The following is a 19,827-nucleotide window of genomic DNA, read 5'->3' as shown; positions in this document are numbered from 1 at the left end:
GACATTTAGGAGATGGTCAAAAAAGGTTTGTTTTTAATAGTGCTTGACATTTATTGAATATTTATGGTACTTCAGCCATGCTACTAAAGTGCTTAATTACATTTAGCCGTCATTACACCCTGTGATTTAGGTAGAGTGGCTTGCCCTAAGCCGTACAGCAAATAAGTGGCATATATGGGATTCCAACTCCAGTCAATGTAATTTTATATTAATGCTCTTATTCACCATGTTATCTCCCAGTGAATTCTTTTGAAACAGACTATAGTATTAGTCATTTTCATTAATAGCATTTGTCATTGGGATATACAATATTAACAATACTGGTCTCTAAGAACTTATATATATAATTTTACATTTTAATAATCAAAGTACATAACAATATAGTAAGTAAAGTGGTAGCAGTCTCACAGACTCTCAGCCAAAGGTTGGCTATATGTGTTCACAAGTGTAGAATAAAAGACATGATTTCTCTGAGGAGGATTTTCTTGGAAATCCTTAAGCTGAGAAATAGAAAAATTACAGTCAAAGGATAGTGAGAATCCACATGTATTAAAAGTACATTGATTTATAACATGAAGGTGATTAGTTTTTAGACTCTGGGGTCAGTTTGCTTATGTAGTTGACCGGTAGGCAACATGGATTTTAACTGTGTGGGTCTACTTATACTTTTTTCAATAGATACGGTAAATGTATTTTCCTTATGGTTTTCTTAACTTTTCTCTAGCTTTATTGTAAGAATACAGTATATAATACATATAACATACAAAATATATCAATTTCTTAGGATAGTGTACCATCACTCCAGCTCTTCCAAACCTTGTTTTTCACCTGGCTGCAGTAGATAACCTTACCTTTCTTTTGCTAAGACTGAGGAAGTTTAAGCTCCTTTGTTTTTCTTTTGTTGCCACCTCTTAATATTTGGCAACTTCTTTCTAGATTAAAGAAGCCCTTTACTTTCCCTGACTTCCTCTCTTCTCCCTTTAATTCAGTGTACTTTTCATGACTTCTCACATCCCTCAGTACATTTTGAAACTTCTCCTCTTCATTAGCACCTTTTGCTGCCTTCAGATGTGCTAAATTCTCCCTTACTAGAGATGAGTGAAATGAATATTACCTAGACCAATCTGCCACGTTTCTTCACTTTTTTATTGACAAACTTCATTGTTCTGCACTCTTTGCTTCCAACTTCAATATTTGCCCTTTTCAAATCTGTCTTCTATTGCCGCCCTGCTCAAAACAAGTTTTTTCTCTTATATGGCTTATTAGCAATCATTACTGTTTTCATAACTTTGGAATATGTGTGGTTAATTATATCAGTGAATTTCCTTGTGTTTTAAAACTACTCCCCTCTTAAAGGAAGGTGATCGGTTTGAATATACTTATTGTTTTAAAGGATCGTGGATGAAGGGATTAGGTAAGAAACTATTTCTTTAGGGAAAAAAATGAGCTACACAAAATGATTTTAATCACACAACCATGACTTGTCACTACTAATGTTGAGTTCTTAGCAAATGTCAGGCACTAGCCTAAACATGTTTACAAATAGATTAATGTGCCCAAGTACATACAACTATTAAGTGTCAGAATTCCAACCCAAATGTGTCTTGATTCCAAAACCTATGTTCTCTAAGAACTCACAAGTAAATTTCCAGTTAGAAAATTCAATGACTCTTTCTCAGTGACAATTATATCCTGAAACTTCTCTCCCTCAACTTACATGGTGCTGCATTTTGTCATTTTTTCTTCCTGCATATCTGCCTATGTCTTTTTACCTTTTATTCTGGATGTTGAATGATAAATCTCTATCACTCTAACTTTGTAAATATAAATTGTCTTATTTAGAGAGCTCATTCACTCCCTTTCAATTGTTACGCTTTTGAAATGATTCTTAAGTATATTTCACTATCCCTGTATCTTTCAAACTCTTCTCAGATTTCTCTCTGCTGAATATATCAACTCACATGTCAGTCACTTAAACCACAACAGTTTGAAAAGCAATACAGTTATTAAGAGTATGGGCTCCGGAGCCAGTGTGTTATTTTTGCTACAATATGCTATGTAACAACCACAAAAACTCTGGTATACGGTTATATTTTACAAGTCTGGAGTTCTGCTAATCAGGCCTTGGCTGATCTAAGCTGGGCTTACTGTTGTATATGCAGTCAGTTGCCGGTTGGCTAGGCAGGTCTTTTTGACCTTGGCTGGGTTCACTCATTTGTATTGGGTTGGGCTTATCTAGGAGGACTTCTGCTGAAATGACTGGAGCAAACTGGCTTTCATATGTCCTTCAGCAGGCTAACCCAGGCATGTTCTCTTGGTCATGGCAGAGGAGCAAGTTGTTTTCAAGTCTGCATATGTCCAAAGTAATATTACATTGGCCAAAGCAAGTTACATGGTAGAACTCAGAATCCGGGTGCAGGTGGGGGAGGATAGATTCTACTTTTAATGAGAGGAACTGCAAAGTCACATGGCAAAAAGTATAGATACAGAGATGTGAACAATTAAGGCCATTAATGCAATCTATAATCAAATTGCTTATATTTGATTACTGGCTCTGCCACTTAGCTGTGTGACCTTGGCAAATTCTGTGACCTCAGTTTCCTCATCTGCTAAATGAGTACCTCCTTGGGTTGTTCTGAAACCAAATGTTTTAAAGATACAAAGTACACAGTAAATGCACAGTATAATAACGTGCCCTGCCAGACGCATACTCCTACAGTGCTTTTCATGTGTCACCAGTGGCAGTAAGTCCAGGATACCAGTCCATCCCCCTTTATGGCTCAAAGAACTAAGCAATTACCTCAATAATTCATGTCTGAATGGCAAAATTACAGAGGTATAATTACTTATGATAGCAACTATTCAGGTGTAGGTTAGACAAGCCTTTTGGGTTTAAGTTCCTTCAACTCTCTCACCCGTGTGAACTTCTGCTATGTGACCTGTGGACGCTGAAGTGGGAGACTGTTCATGACTAGAGGAGCAGGTGTAGTTCTCCTAACAGTAAAGTCGAGATTGTCAGGTTGAAGACTATCTTTTGTAGCCTAACAAGTCACCTCAAAACTTACTGGCTTAAAACAAGGATTTATTATTTTTCACAATTCTATGTGGTCTGGGTAGTTCTGCTTCATGTTGAGTCACTCATGAGGCTGCACTAAGCTGGCAGATAGGCTATACTGGAAGGTCCAAGAAGGCAATGGGTTTGGTGTTATTGGCTGAGACGATACATTCATCTCCATCAAATTCTCTTTCTATTGGATCTTAGCCTCCAGGGCCTCTCCATGTGGCTTCTCTCTAGGATAGCCTGACCTCTGTACTGTATGCAGCTGGGTTTCAAGAGGGTAAAAGAAAATGCTGTAGGCATTTAATGGGTTAGGATTGGAACTGGCATCCTGTCATTTCTGCCATGTTCTATTGGGAGGGAACTATGTGAGGGCTTAAATATCAAGAGGCATAGTTTATTGGGAGACCCCTATATAACCATCTATCAAATTTGATCAGCCTGGTAAAGCAAGGGAAAAGAAGCTGGGGGGGGTCACATAATATTTGGTTGCCCCATTTTTAATGATAAAAGGATTGATTAATGGGTTCGGATGGTGAGAACTTAATCTTTTCATTATAAAGTAACTGGGAAGGAGATTTAGCTTAGCTTTTTCACAGCTCACAAACGGTGAGGTTGTCCACGGAACTATCAACCCAAACTAAGTACCTATCTCTATCAGTATGTGTTGGGCTTTATTTTCCTGCATGCGCAACATAGTTCTTTGATATGTTTTAAGAATATTTATTGAACACTGCTTTGTGCCTGACAGGTCTGGGGATATAGCAATGAGCAAAAGTCAAACGTCCCTGCCTGTAAGGATATCACTTCTTGGTGGCAGGTGACCAACACATAAGGTCTGGAACTGATAACTATCACAAGGAAATTCAAGCTGGTAAAGAGAGTATGAGCGGGGGTGCAAGTGTAGTCTTGTGGATAGAGTGGTCTGGGAAGTCTCAGATGTTGACCTTTGAGAAGGGACTTGTATTGCCTATTGAACGTTGACGAGTTAAAAAGAAACCTGGAGGAAATGTTCTAGCCAGAGGGAACAGCAAACGCAAAGTCCTGAAGTGGACTGAGCCTGCGTATTGTAGGAATAGGCGGAAAGCCAGAGGGGTGAGCGAGGGGGCCCGGCTGTGCGGTTGGAGAGAGGTAGGCAGGAGCACATATAATATATATATATGCAGATGTTTTCCTGGCCTGAGATTGCTGAGGGAACTAGAGTGTACAGATCTCTCAAGAGGACACAAAGGGCAGGATGAAGCGGATTTCCAACAAAAAGGATACTGGGACGCCTTTCCTCCAAGGATAGGACCAAGTTAAGACTCTCGCACGGGATGGACTGGGCCCTGCCTTCAGAAGACCAACCCTCGCCTGGGGGCAAAGGCGGACCGCTGGGGCGGACCTTGTCGGCCCCGGGCCTGCCGGCGCTGCACCGGCCGCGGATGCCAGCAGGCGGTGTAGTGAGCGCGCCAGCAGCAGCCGCCGCCGCCGCCGCCGCCCGCCCGTCCCAGCGAGGAGGAGAAAGGAGGGGACCGGAAGGAGCCGCTGGTGCTGCGGGAAGTGGCAGGAGCGGGAGGCGGGGACCCACCTGGAAGCGCCGCGGCGCCGCTGTCGACCTTCCTGCGGCTGCGGCGGCCACCCGAGCAAGTGCTGTGGCGGGGGCGGAGAGCGGCCACGGCGGCGGCACTTCCCCGAGTGGCCCGCGGCGGCCGGCCCCACAAGAAAGGTGAGCAGGCGCTCAGGGCACGTGGTCAGGGCCAGACTCCGAAGAGGGAGAAGGCAAGAGGAGGAGGGAACCCGGATCGGTTTGGAACCCGGATTTGGAGCCGAGTCCTTAGAGGGGGTGGGCTGGAGGCGGCGGCAGCGGCGACGGCGAAGCCCCCACGTGGGGCGGGGGTGCGCGCGCACGTGTGCGCGGGCGAGAAGGGGCGGGAGGGCTCTTAGGAGGGCAACGGGCGCGCACTCGCTCACTATCGGCCCACGTGATGGGCACGCCGAGTCTCCCACGTGACAAGGAGGCTGGCTGAGGCTGAGCGATACGATGTTTGTGTGGTATAACCGTGGTCATCGGAGGTTCTAAGAGTTGTTTGCCACTTCTGTTTTCTAGTAGGGGAAATAAACGAATGTAAGGCAGAAGAGACTTCCTGCTCTTTATTAAATGTTTTTTAGTCCTTTAAGCACTTTTAAGGACCGAACTACTGCTTTTTCTGTACCGCCATGTTGGTTCTAGGGGGAACTCGCGAGATGCTAGTGGGTTTGTGTCGCGAGATCGCTCGATTCTCGCGGGACCTGGTTGGCAGAGCAGTTGTCCTGGATGGCGGAGCCTTGGGTTCCGGGGGCCTGGGACCCGCAACTCTTTCTACCAGGCAAGTTGTTAGGGAGGGGCCGGGGGCGAGTGCCTCTTGGTGCCGGGAGACGTGCTGTGTCAGCTTCCTCTAATCCTGAAGGGAATACTTTGACCCCATTGAAGCGACACGGTCTTCCTCCCCACCCCCCGCGGGCGCTCCGCCACCTGCAGTCTGCATCCCTCAGCCCGGGCACCTTCTGTAATAGTTCCACCCCTGTCCCAACTCACTGGAAGTCTGGATCCGTGCTCGCGCAGACGTGATGATGCCATTGGATACCGTTCCTCTTACTTTCAAACGTTCTTGTCAGTTTCCCCCTTGTTGCCATTTTCTAAAGAATTTCAGACCTGTTAACCATTCTATTGCTGTTTCTGCTGCGGTACCTTTCTTCACTGACCATTTTCAGACGCTTAAAACAGAGTGCCTTCCATTCTCCCTGGATATCATTTACTCCCATTTATTTGGCCGATGATAATTTCCTCATCACTCTAACTTTGTATTTACAATAACTTCTGGCAGTATTTGGAAGGACTCCTTATGTCTCTGACGGCACTTGATGTCAGAATAAAATTGTTTTCATTTTTGTACGTACCTATTAACTCAATTATCGATAAGCTTTTGATTACTATTGTGTTTCGAGGTTGCCATCTTTGATGTTCAGGGATGGTAATTTTAGGTTACATATTTAAGGTAGTGGAATGTTTTAAGTGAAATTTTAAATTTTAAATTAAACTTCTATTTATAAACTTTGATAACAGAGTTTGAGTTCAGTATTTCTTAAATTAATTCCATCAAATTAATTTTTCTCGAACTCTGTCTTACCAGAAATTTACAGTAGACAAAAATATTCTTGAGCACTGTTTGAATTTTTTTATATTCCTTGTGGGGAGTTAATTACTAAGCTAATTAGATAACCAGGTAATCCAGTCAATTTTTTTTTAAGTTACAAAAGTTATTTGTCTCTACACTTAATACAGAGTAGTATATATAAAGTAAAAGGCTCCCTCTTACTTTACCAAGTTGCCTTCCTCAGTCTTAAATCTCTGTGCCCACCCTTAGTGGTAGCTGTGTATTATTTCAGATATTTTCTATGTATTTTTTTTTTAATGAGAAGGAAGTGGAGTGATGTTTTAAGATACACTGTCACAACATTAGCAATTAGTAAAATTTTTCCAACTCAATTAAATTTTTATTTCGTGGTGCATGCCTATTGTCTTGACTCATGCATTCTTGCTTTAAATTTTTTTATTTGTGCAGATTTTTGGGTGGTATAGTTTTGTGAAAATTTCTTGAGTAATAGCACTATTATTTTTGCACTAGAGATTTAGTATGCTGGTAGCTTTGTATACAAATAAAGTTCATGTAAAATTTTAAAAATCTATTTTATAACTTTAGTTTTATATTTTTATGTTTAATATTATATATTCACACTTGTTTTCATGTTTATATTTTTAAACATATATTCTAAATTTTAACCCAATTATGTGTATAGGAGTTTTTACAGAAGTTTACAAAGTTATCAGCTCAGTGAAAGTAATAGTTCTGACCATGCACTCTAGTGAGCTCAATTGGAGAGTGGTTCATATATTAATAGTTAGTATAAACATACATATACTCAAAAGTTGCTAAGCAGCATTTCGTGATTGTTGTTTTTGTATTTTTCCTCCCAAAGCTATCAGCATTATTTATCAGACCTGTCACATTAAAAACAAAACAAAACACACTCTTTTTAGGCAGTGTGGTTTTCCATTGTAGTAGGTCAATTAGGAATGTTGGGGGATAAATTGATAACCGAGAGGTGTGATGTGGGAAAGAGGAAAAGGAGACATGTATATAGGTTGATACTGAAATGGAATTAGAGAAATTGCGGAGAAAAGGATGGTAGAAGGTTGACAGAGCCATGGTTCAGAAGAATAGGCACGCTCATGATGGTTGGAGGGCAATGTGAGTTGACCAGAATTTAGGATTAGTGTTTGAGGCGATTTTTTTCTGTTAAATAACTTTCTTTTAGACAGCTTTCAGTCCTACCCCCAAATTGCTTGATATCACCTGTCCTAAAAAGTCAGCAACTGAAGTTGATATTTAATTGAAATTATACTTAGGTATAGCCCTCTTGTCAAATAACATTTGAGTACATTTTAATTATTTTTAGAAGTAGGAAATTGTGAAAATGACAATTCAATGAAGTCACTGTTCTATAATGGCCTTTGCAAAAGTATTTACAAAATTTTGCTTGGTGATATGGCCTTTTGTAGTTCATGTGTGCATCTGATCCTTGCAATAATATGTGTTCCTTTTAGAGCTTTGTTTTATAAACTTTTTGGTAGCAGATTTTGGGAATTACCAGTCTGTAAAAGACTATGATAAAGACTAGTACAGACTAAATTATCTAAAGTACAGGGTAGAGATATATTGAGAAAATCCAAGAAAGAAGAGGAATGTATCTTATATGATTTGAGTTTGCTTGAGTAAAACTTGACCAAGAAATTTTATTTTCCTTTTTCTCAATTATTACTGTCGTAGAAGTGGTCTATGAGTACTAATTAGCTTCTGTAATCAGAGAAAATGAGTAACAGTGATAATATACTGATTTGTCCTTGCATTTTTCTTAAAGTCTAACACAATGCTAATTTCCATAGATCTGTAACTTTGTAAACGATGCAGTGTAATACTATGTTACATCTTAATTATATCAAGAATATAAATTTTATTTCTTACCTCTTCTTGACAGTGTCCTCCTAGAGGAATTACAGTAAATTGCTTGATCAGAAATTTCAATGAGAGTCCGTTACAGGTGCTTTTTTTTTTTAAATCTAATTTCATGTGAAAATTCAATCTGGATTTAACTGCAAAGAATATTTGCCAGAATTTTTTATTTTTAAAGTAGTAGTTAATACAGATGTGGTACACCCTGTGGTGTAAATTTCTGTAGTTAATACTACGATAACCACTGTAATTATATTTTTAAAAAATTGTATTCTAAAAACCACTATTAGTAAATATTTTGCAAAGTCCTAAGTCTTGACTTATAAAACCATGGAATATGGTCTTTCATTTTATTTGAATTTGTCCTCACCTCCTTCTATTTTTTTTCTTTTTAGCTGTTCTTTCTCATTTATGTAGGTAATTTTTGTCTTGTCAGAGACAAGTGAGTAACTTTCCCTGAGGAGATTATCAAACTACTACATATTCAATTATTTTATTATTATTTTTGGAACTACAGTATGTTTATAAGTTAGTAATTCAGTGCCTTTTTGAGTGCTAGTGATGTTAGCTAAAACAGCAGAGATTGAGACTTCAAAATAACTGTAACCAAATACAATAATTCTGTGGTCTTTATTCAGAAATTACTAATTGGAGTAAATAACTTTAAATTTTGCAGCCCTGAGAGGGTTGATTATCTGATTTTTTTAGCCCACAGGGCTAATTCATAGGGTTGGCCATTGGAGTTAGGCACACTGACAGCTGAAATGTCATTTTATATCAAGTGTAAAGGAAGAAGAGCTATTAAAAAAAGATAGGACTATAGAAGTTAATAATGTTGAAAGGTCATTACATAGACAGTGTTATAATCATTAACTTCCTAGGGACTCACAATATTATAAAGAAGTATATAGTACGTGATGTGTCACAATGATGACCTTAATCATAAATAAATTTTTATTCTATGTACTGTGAGGAAGTAAGAAGTTGATATCTTTTAAAAATATTATGAGTAAATGTTTTTCAAAGCCTTATTAATGCTTTTCAGTTTTCTAGAAAACTCATTCACAGAACTTATGATAACAAAAATGATGCCGTTGTATATAGAATTCCCTTTATTTTATTGCCTTTATTTTTGTATTTAATATTACCTCCCAAATAAGGCTCTATTACATGTAACATTTGATAGTAATAATTAACCAGTTGTCTAAAGAGTATAGAACATTTGTTGATGGACGAATTTTCAGAGCAGATAATTAGAATTAGTAAATATCCTGTCTGTGTGATTCGGTTTTATAGTTTTGAACCTTGATATGGAGTCTCCATCCTTAGCACACTGAGTGTCCTGAGATGAGAAATATTTCATATTGTAGTGGATTTTCTTTGTTGCTTTGCTTGTTGCTGTAGTCTCTCTTAATATGTTAATTTAAATCTCCTGTTTCCTTCAATGGTAGATGGTATTTGATTTAGGTTTAAAGTATGTATGCATGTGTTTTAATGATTTAATGGCTGGCTTGAGGATTTTAAATCATGGAAATTACTTATATTAACATTTTGATATGTTCCATTTTAAATGTGTATCTTTTTACATACTTGCAGATAAAACAAATTTAATTTCATGTCCTGTTTTAAACCTAATGTTAGGTAACATTTTCCCATTCTCACAATGAGTCTTCATAACCATCATTATTAATAGTTGTATGATGTTCCATGTGTAGTTATATCATTCCCCTATTCTAACTTTTTGCATATATAAATAACAGCGTAAAGACATATATACATATTTACGGTATATAATATTATCTAGTATGTTGCCAGAAATGATTTTAAGCTCTTAAAACACATTGTCACAATATTTATCAAAAGTATCAATTTATATTCATGTCATAGTGGCTGTTGCTCTATATATCTCAACATTAAATATTGATAAAACTTAATAAGGTGTAAATCATTTTATACCACTTACTGCTTTTTTTCTTAGATTACTACAGAGGTGAAACATTTCTTTATGCTTAATAGATGTATTTCTTTTGTGAATTTTTAAGATAAACAGTTTTAAAATTAATGTAAACAAATCTTTTGACCTAATTTTGTACTACTCCTGATCTTATGAAATTCCCCTTTTTCCAGAAATGTAATTAATAAACAATACTGATTTAATACTGTTTCTTTAGTTTTTCTCTAAGTTAAATTTAAATAAATTTTTACCTCATTTGGTATTGGTGTGAAGTGAGGATCTAACTGTGTTCCTCCAAATTGGTAATTGTCTTAACTCTTTATTAAATAAGCCTTTATTTTCCCACTGTTTTGTTTCAATTTTACATTCTAAATGTTTATATTTGATATTGTTTATTTTTATCCTAAACTTAAAAATATTAGTATTGTTTTTTAGATGATTCTTTGACATGTTTAATATTGTTTACCCTGGTCTCTCTTTATTGTGTTTGTTTTCTGATTGATTTTTAAGAGCACTTTCTAAGTTGAGGATAATAAAACTCATCCTGTGCAAAACAATGTTTTATAATTTCTTTTCTTGTCAGCCAAAATTTGAAATATTCCCTTTCTGTACCCAGAATCTAGTAAGATTAAATGAAGCAACTTCTCCTTTGAATGGACAAAATATGAAACTACTTAAGAGAATAGTACCAGAGGCTATAAAGAGAAAACTACTTTGGTAGATTTTGTAAAATTGGAGAAATAAACTTCTAATATTAACAATTTAGGATGTGTGTTTATGGTGTTTCCTTTATTAATACAGTAATATACAACTTGACATCATATGTCTGTAATAAGTTTAATGAAAAGTGGTATTAGGTAGTTTAGGACTCATGTTACAGAATCACAATACCTTTCTTCAGCTGTTAAGAACAACATGGCAATGTGCTGCATTTACTGAAATTTAGTAATGAATGACCTAAGAAATTCCAGATGGGCGATAGTTGGGGGCATCCATGCTAAGGAGAGCATTTGCATTATTGAAAGTTCTTATTGTTTAGGAAGATGTGTTTTTTTTTTCTTTATGAAATAATTATTCAAGGTATTAATCATTTAAAAAAGTGAGATATTTGTATTTATTTACATTTTAAAATTGTGATGGCTCCAAAGCTGTTATTTTATTAAATAATGACTTTAACATCTTCTGCTGTTTACACATTAGTGTAATTACATTAATGCTTGGAAGAAACACCAGATTAACTGAGTGTGAACCCTTAATAAATATTTGAAAAGATGTGTGTCCTGTGCTTGGGGAAAATATAAAGAGAATTGGCAGATGAATAATTTAATCTGATGAAATTTCCTTCTACCTTGGTTTGGGGTGAGATTTAAAGAGATTGGAACATAATTTATATTTATTATTTCTACAAGAACTCTGCTACCCCATAAGGGATGAGTTGATTTGATAAATGGCACTGAAGTGGTCTAGGAAATAGCAGTTGCTAATTGTATTCTAACACTTATTTACCTTCCTAACTAGTTTTTTTCTTTTAATTGGTCAGAAGCTTAAGGAAAACAGATCCTGCAGTTTGTATGTAGTTCCTTATTGGAAAGCAGATTTATGTATTTTATCAATAAATTGAAATAATGCTTTATTTTGCTTAGCTGTATTATAGAGGTAGATACCAAGATTTTTTCCTCCTGAAAACATGTGTTTGTGAGCTTTATCTACTGATAACCTTTGAGGAGCTTTGTAATACTTTTCTATATTAATTATCCACTTCCCATCCAAACTTGTAATTCTTAATCCTGTCTCCACTAAATATAAATTTTTAATGTTTTTGTGGTAACATGTTTCATTTCCTGAGAAATTATATTTTTCCCCCCTCCCTGGTTTTTGAAAAAATGTAAATATGATTAAAATAATACAGAAAGTTCCTATAAGTGTACACTTCAGTGAATTTTCACAGTGTGAACACACCTGTGTAATCATTAATAAGAATCAAGAGAACATTATCAAAACCTCAGAAACTGTCTTGCCTTATTTTGGTCATTAAGGGCCCCCCCCCCGCCCCCGCCCATTCCCACCCCATGGAAAACCATTATTTTGATGTCTAGTACCACAGAGTAATTTTGTCTGCGTTTGAACTTTAATTTCTTTTATAGCATTATTGCATCTTTATCCTGTTTTGATAAGAATAATCTGAGAAATCCTAGACCTCAGTCAAATACCTGGAGATCTCAGCACTTTGACTTAGATATTCTCACGGCATTCATAGTTTTCAAGAACTACAGAGAAGGGGACATCAAAGAAAAGCCTTTATTTTCAGCTTGTATAGTGGACCTGTTTGTGTTTTAATGTTATTTAGGCAAACAGGATACTTTTAAATGCTGTCACTGATGATCTACAAGAGCACCTCAGCTTTTATTTTATTTTTCCACTTTAAAATTTTGTTTTCAGTACTCTAGTACAGCATTCCTGACTGACTAATGGCTTTTTGGACTTTTATTCTATTAGTTGGCAGCTTTCTTTTCATTCTTTGAATTCTTTTCAAGCTGTGATTCCCATTCTAATTTTTATGACAGACACCCTCTGGTATTCTCTATTATTTCAAAGAATGTTGTGAGTGCTCCTCCTCCGCAAGAAAAAAGTCCCAATTTAAGTTTAAGCCATGTTACTTTTAAGACATTTATTTTATATTTATGAACAATACAGCATTGTGGTATACAGATTATAAAATCAAATTGGAGGCTACTAAAAAATTGAGCATCAGCTAAGAGCTTTACCCAGTTAGTATTTCAGGCTGGTTTCAAGTATAATTGCAACTTTCTTATCAGAAATTCTCCCTATTTATTTTCTTTTCTGCTCCTCCCATTAGACTTTCTTAATTTTAAAGAAAGGCACAGTGAAAGATTTATTACTGAGTTCATGCACATAATTTTTCTTTCACATAAGTCCTGTGGTTAGCCTTGAAGATACACTTAATTTCCTTTGTAAATAACTTTTGGTTACTGTCAGTCATTAATTATTAGGGCCAGAATGTTATAAATGACTTGTAGCTGTTGAAATTAGCTATTTTGTTGAAGAATAAGTTAAGATTAACGCATACCTACATTTCAGACTAGTGATCTTTTATTTGTGGAGCTTTTGTGGAAATTAAATATGCAAAGTTTTATGTCTGAAAAAAGGTTTTTGTATTTTGCCTGGAGATTTTAAGTGTTGGACTTTGGGGGAACAGCATGTTATAGTAGAACATTGTCTCATGAAGAATGAAGGAAAGAGTAATTGACTTATGTAATGGTTACCACTAAATTTGAATAAATGCTATTGTTACTTGGCTAATCGGTCAGGACATTTTCCAGTAAGCCACATATGTAGGTAGAGCCTTTTCTTTCTAAGTTAGCAAAATTTCACCCAGGAAATTTGGATTCATTTGTAACTATAAGTCAGTAGTTCTCAAACTTTAGCATGCATGATAATCACCTGGAAGGTTTGTTTATTTTGTTTTTTAAAAATAATGGATGGCTGGGCCCCACTCTCATCAGGGCCATTTATGTACATTATATGTGTCTTTTTTGTTTCTGCTGCACAATGCTATATAGTTTTATGAACTTTTTGTATCATGTTTTATCAGTAACATTTGAATTTTCTTCCAGATCTTATATTCAAGGACTGTTTTTGCTAGGATATTATTTTAGACACAAAAACAACTGGAAGTAGCTATGATTTTAATATTTTGGTCTTTAGAAATCTCAAGTTTATTCATCAGGGTGTTATTTATCCAAATTGTTTTGTTCCCTCATACATTTTTTTGTGTGTAATTTTAGTAAGGCATTTCTTACTGATGTTTCAGATAAAATTTTGCACATTGGTGTCATATTTTTAAGGACCGTATTTGTTTATAAAAGAGTGCCACAAGGTAGTTCTTTACCTGGATCCCTGGTGTGCTAAAATTACACTTTGGGGTTCTATTCAAGTAAGACATGGCAGATTTGCAGGATAAGTCTAAATGCTGGTGTTAATTTAAAGGTGGTAATATAAGGAAAGAACATTCTGGTCACCTTATTAATTAGATTTTTTTGGAGCATTTCTGAGTCCTATTCATTTTAAGTGTGTAAGTCAATGATTTCTAGTAATTTTACAGTGTTGTGCAACCATCCCCAGAGTCCAGTTTTGGAACATATCCATCAGTCCAAAAAGATTTATTTTGCCCATTTTAAGTCATTCTCACCTTCAGTCTATTATAGGGTTGTTTTTTTTGTTTTTGTTTTTTAATGAGCTGAGCATTTAGAAGTCCTTTAGTATAGTACTGTGCTATAGCTTAGTAGTAAAAACCTGCTTGTAAACCTTAATTCACAAAGCTTTTTTTAAACTTGCTTTTAAGAAACTGAAAAAAAATATATTGTTATTCTAACTTTTATTTCTGTCCACTCAGATCAGTTTACCTGATTGGTAGGTTTAAAGTGATACCAATGGTAGTGTTTAGGCCTGGGAGACATTCTTTCATTCACTAATTTGCTGCTTATAATCTAATGTATGAAGAGGAAATGAGAACATAATTAAGGGAAAGTTACTGTCTATGGTTCCATGATGATAGTGACAACTGTAGAGGTCTTGTTTGGTGGTCGCTTGGTTTCTGGAAAACTACTGTGTTTCTGTTATCTTGATCTCAGTAACTCACAGGATGATTCTTTTTTAAAGCTTTTTCTTCACATGGTATGTTTTAAGAATTTTGAGGATAAATAGCACAGCATGCTGAATTAGGTAGTTCAGCTTCCTGACTTTTTATGTCTGTCTAACCCTGGGTTTTATGGTTGTATATAAGGCTCTTTTAACACAAAAATATCTGAAGAATATGTTTTTGGTTTTGATTAGTGGATTAATATACTAATAATAAAGATTACTAGAGCTTTTGATAAATGCTCTGCTGGCAGTTTAATAGTTGAAGAGAATTGCTGGTGTGAAATTGATTCTGAGCAACAAGAAAGAACAGTGAGGGACACGGAATTAACCATTACTGATCATCTCTTTTGAGCAAACAGACCCATTTTATAGTCAGTGCTTTTTGGTGTAGTGAAAAAACATCGCTTTGGAATTAGACCCGGATTTAATAAATCCTAGCGCTATCATTTATGAGCATAATATCGCTAAGCCTTTATTTTCCTCATAAATGACATAGTACTTTGTATTTGTGTATAGAGTATATAAAGTACTTGATGTAAAAAAGGTGCTCAGTAAATGCTATTTGTTATTTTATTGATGTGGAAATGGAGGCTCAGAGAAGTTTGTTAACACTGCTAGTGACAGAATATCTGGCTCCAAAGCCTGTGCTTTTCTAAAACACTATTCTTGGTTTCCCAGGTAGAAATGGAAACCATGGGATTCAAAAGATAGTGACTGTGTCACCCTGGATTTCACTTTAGGTAGGAATTTATAGAAAAGCTGGTTTCAAAAAGTTCAAAAAAGGATTGGTAATGACCAGATGGTATAAACAGTAAATATTGATAGAAGGTTCTTAAAAATGAAACCTGATATTAAAATTACCAAAAATTTCCATTGAGGGGAAAAAAAATGTATGAGTCATCTGGAGAAATTATGACTTCCACATGTCACTTCTAATAAGTTTAAAAAGAAGACTTATGAAGAACACCCATATAAGTAATGGTACATAAAGTAATGGTTAATACAAAAAAGTCACGTCAGTAAGAATGTGGGAGGCTAGAGCTCTGAATGAGTTAAAGTTTGTAAAAAAAAAAAAAAACAACCAAAAAACAAAAGAAAAACTTAAGGACACCTGAAGGGGCTAGTTTTAACTAAATTCAAAGCAAGATCAGTAAAGAAGATAAAATGAGAACACTCAAATCCTATTTTTTTAGACCTAGGAGAACAATTTTCATAACTGGAAAGGAGACAACCCTGTTTGAAGGGGAAAATTCTATTCCATGATATGTAGTACTTGAAAAATAGTATTTACTTTCATTAAATAAAATTAGATCTGTAGTTCTAATGTTAGTAGAGCAGTGAAGCTTCATTGTTTCTTGTGTCTGTGGCTACTTTTGGGTGTAGAGAAGACCATTTATAATTTTTGGTAAAATAATATTGAGTAATTAAAATAAAATTTAAAACTTGTCTTTAAGTTTAGCTTGTACATATTACTCTATTAATCTAATAAGTTTAATATAAACTGAGAATAATTTTATTTTTCTGGGTGGGATAGGGGAATGACACTTTGATTAATATACTTTAGTAATTCTAGTTGAATAGATTAAATCTCCCTTAAAATGCCCTTCCCAGATAAAATGGCTTCTGTACTTGTTTTCTTTTCCTGTAATACTCTTCTTACATACTTGGATGGCTTGCTCCCTTACTTCTCAGTTTCAAATGTAATCTGATCTAGAGAGATTTTCCTTGGTGCAGGAGTTTCCAAGGGGCATCATTTACGTAGACTTCTGTATGAATGGTGCTCACTGGTGTGACCCTCATTATCCCATCTGAAAGAGTGCCTTTTTCCTTCACCTTCCCCGGTTTATTTTTCTTCATAGTAATTATCATACCTGATATTTATTGTTTGTCTCTTCTTATTCAAGTATAAGATCCATGAAGTTTTGTTCACTGATTTAGTTCTCAGAGCCTAGAATGATGCTTAGGTCCTGGTGGATGCTCAGGGATTTTGTTCAGTGAGTGAGTTTACACAGTAGTGTACTTGGAACAATATTGGGCAGTAGGGAAATGCACTTTGAATGTTACCTGTTAGTACTACTACTGCTGCGTAACTTAATTGCAGTCTTTATATTTATACATTGAATATACCAGATCTTGTTTTTTAGCACTTCATATGCCTTATGGAGTAAATGTGAAATTTCAACAAGCAGGACTTTCCCAAATACTTAAAACTCTTAAAGTTAATAAATGAAGTTTGTAAATATGGTGAGTCACAAGTTCTCTTAAACATTTCAATATTGCTAATTAATCAAACCAAATACTCTTATACCTTTAAAGTCACAAGTCTGATGTCAGTTACTATCTTAAATTTAGAATCATAAGGCTGTCAGTTTCTATAATGTTGATTCTCCTAAATATGAGTCAAGAAAAAATATATATAGTTTTAAACTTAGAAATATTAATATCAGTTTGATATGCTTAATTTCAGTATTCTAATTCATTTTAAAGGCTGGGCAGTCATGTAAGGGAAGTGTTTTTGTCGTCTCAAGTTGAAATTTTTGCGACACAGTTTATGACCACAGATAGTTACCGTTCCTTGACAGGCTGATTATCAGCCTGACATTGGCCTTGGAAGCTGCCTCTGTCTAGGTAGTTTTTCTCATGCCACAAATGAACACATTGAACCTTTAACAAAAATGATCCCTATGATAACAGTGGAAGTCCAAGACGGTGCCCTTTGGTTTCTTCTGAATTCAAGGTTAAAGCCTTTCGTAACTATTTTGTAACAGCTTTTTAATTCCATTCCCTGATCAAGTTCTGTAAACCCCACACAGATTGCTTCACCACTTCATTGGATTCCAAGAATTCATTTTCTTCTACCTATCTAATGACACAGGTTTTAAATAACACAAAGAAACTGAGAGGTGTTGATATCTTTCATTAGTTTGTGGTGCTCAAAGTATTCCAGAAGATCAGAAACATATTAAGTCTTATGTTTAAAAAAGAAAATAATTTTGGAAATCATTTTCCATCCTTGTAGCTGAGGTAGAGAAATACAGGATAGCTCATCAGCATTAAGAACATTACAGTAATAGGTGTAAAAAACCTTTGTTACATAGTGTTATATAAATCGTACTACAAAGAGATCAGTGCCAAACTTACCAAGATGTGTCTAAAAAGGCTATTTTGTCCTTGTCCACTTTAATATGTTTATTAATACTTTGGATAAATATACAGTTCTTACAGAATTTCTGAACAGCTCAGCTGGCAAAGATAGATGACTAAAGTAACTTTGAAAATATTGCCTGAAATCACAGGCAGGAACACCTATAATGTAAGTGCTTAAAAGTGAGGAGATAAAGTATGGAATTCAATTGAAAATGTTCTGTGAGCAGAATTCTGTTCAATTCACCAATTTAAAGTTATTTGTACTAAGAATAAAAAATGAATTGTACTGTTCCTTCAAGGAGCCTATAATCAAGTAGGAAATACAGACACATCAAGCTATATATTGTAAATTCTATGATACAAGAATGAACCATTATGGGGGCAAGAGAGGGAACAATTCTGATGGGTCATTAAATTGGACTTTGAGGAAAAGAGTTATCCAGGAATTGAAGATAGGGGAAGTCATTGTGCCTTTCCTCCCCACCCCCCAAATCGGGAACTGAAAAATCAGAATCAAGGCTGTATATATTAAGACCTATATTTGTGAGCAGATAAAGAATAGTTTGGAATGGGAGACTAGTTAGACTATTATTCTTGTCTGATGGGGGTGATGATGACCTGAAATGGAGCAATAAAAATAGGATAGAAAGAGTAGGCAGTTTCTTTCAAGACATTTTAGAAGTAGAATAAATAGAGTTTACTGATGGCATATTGATGAGAAAAGGAAAGAGTTAAGATGTCTCAAAGTTTTTTAGTGTGTGTGGTTAGATATTTGTCATTGACGTTGACACAGGGAGGAGGTAATTTGGGCGGAAGTAGGAAGAAAATGACAAGGGATTTATATTTTTTAAATACAAGGTAGTTTTGGGATATCTAGATTGGTTGCTCAGAATATGCTAGTCTGAAGCTTGGGATGGAGCTTAGGGCTAGACATAAAACTGTTTATAGGTTAAAATTATCTGAAAGAGTTATACTGATTTTGTCTATGGAGAGAGGATTTGAAAGGGACATATACATTTTGGGGAGAAGCAGGAAGAATCACAGTGCATGAGAAAAAAGGAGGGAAAGAGACTTGGAAAATTTATCTTAGAAGTAGGAAGAAAACTAAAAGGAAATTGAAGTCAAAGATGGGAGTTTTGAAGAAAGGAGGGAAATGATAACTTGGTTAAAATCTTCAGAGGGATTTTAAATGGTCGGGGGACTGAGAAGAGAAATCTTTAATTTGAGGGAATAACTAGCTACATTTAATAGAGACTTAGGGGTTTGATTTTGCATACTCTCAGAGATCCAACCGTATGAGTTGCTTAAAAAAGAAAAAAAAAACAAAACAAATGAAGTACTAGGCTGCATTAAGAAGATTCTGCCCCTAATAAGGGATATAATGTGTATTTCATATTGGTTAGAACACATTTACAAAGTTGACCTTTCTTCTGGAAGCTGCATTTTAAGAACAATAAATAAAGAATTGGTGTGTCAAGAGGAGGGTAACCAGATGATGAAGTGCCTGAGAACCATTGAAGGACTTGAGAGTGCTTACTGTGGAGAAGGAATAACTAGGTAGGAATGAGTGAAGAATGGGAGGGGTCAGCTATTTTCAGGTAACGAAAGACTGTTAATGAACAGTTTTATAGAGCAGAACTAGACCAGATATACTGTCAGAATTTTACTTAAGAAGTAGGATATTCTCTTAAATATTAAATTATAGTTACAATGATCAAAATCAGAAAATTTACCGTTAATGTTATATCTAATTTATAGTCCATAATCAAATATTGCAAATAATCCTAATAATTATTACTTCCATAGCTTTTTAAAATCAAGGATCATGTATTTAAGTATTTTGTCTTAGTCTCCTTTAATCTGGAACTGTTCAAGTTTCTTGACCTTGACATTTTTGAAGAGTTTAGGCTAGTTATTTTGTTGAATGTACCTCAATTTGTGTTTTTGATGTCTCCTTTTGGTTAGATTCAGGC

General features: G+C 35.5%; 1 protein-coding gene and 1 long non-coding RNA gene across 9 annotated transcripts in view; one reads left to right on the top strand and one right to left on the bottom strand.

The window, feature by feature from the left end:
• Nucleotides 1–26: 26 nt before the first annotated feature.
• LOC111736756 lies at nucleotides 27–4,448 on the bottom strand. The gene is made up of 2 exons (XR_002779242.1): nucleotides 4,325–4,448; nucleotides 27–3,323 (listed from the first exon to the last, which is right to left on the bottom strand). It is a non-coding gene; the product is annotated as an uncharacterized LOC111736756 (long non-coding RNA).
• The window catches only part of ZZZ3 (zinc finger ZZ-type containing 3), an 85,292-nt gene continuing 69,824 nt past the window's right edge, over nucleotides 4,360–19,827 (top strand). For 5 of the 8 annotated variants that reach the window (XM_011355522.2, XM_023528029.1, XM_023528028.1 and 2 more), the window contains exon 1: nucleotides 4,633–4,766. Coding sequence is in view for 1 of the 8 variants with exons in the window: in XM_023528030.1 (XP_023383798.1) it covers nucleotides 4,375–4,766 (392 nt within the window). In the remaining 7 variants the exon portion in view is untranslated. Of the gene's footprint in view, nucleotides 4,767–5,337; nucleotides 5,407–19,309; nucleotides 19,412–19,827 lie in introns of those variants that run through there. The other 3 variants (XM_023528030.1, XM_011355523.2, XM_023528027.1) reach the window with 3 other exon arrangements.

The sequence above is a fragment of the Pteropus vampyrus genome, unplaced genomic scaffold, assembly GCF_000151845.1.
Source record: "Pteropus vampyrus isolate Shadow unplaced genomic scaffold, Pvam_2.0 Scaffold22, whole genome shotgun sequence".
NCBI lineage: Eukaryota > Metazoa > Chordata > Mammalia > Chiroptera > Pteropodidae > Pteropus > Pteropus vampyrus.
Note: the sequence above shows the minus strand (reverse complement) of the source record. Positions and strands in the feature narration are given on the sequence as shown.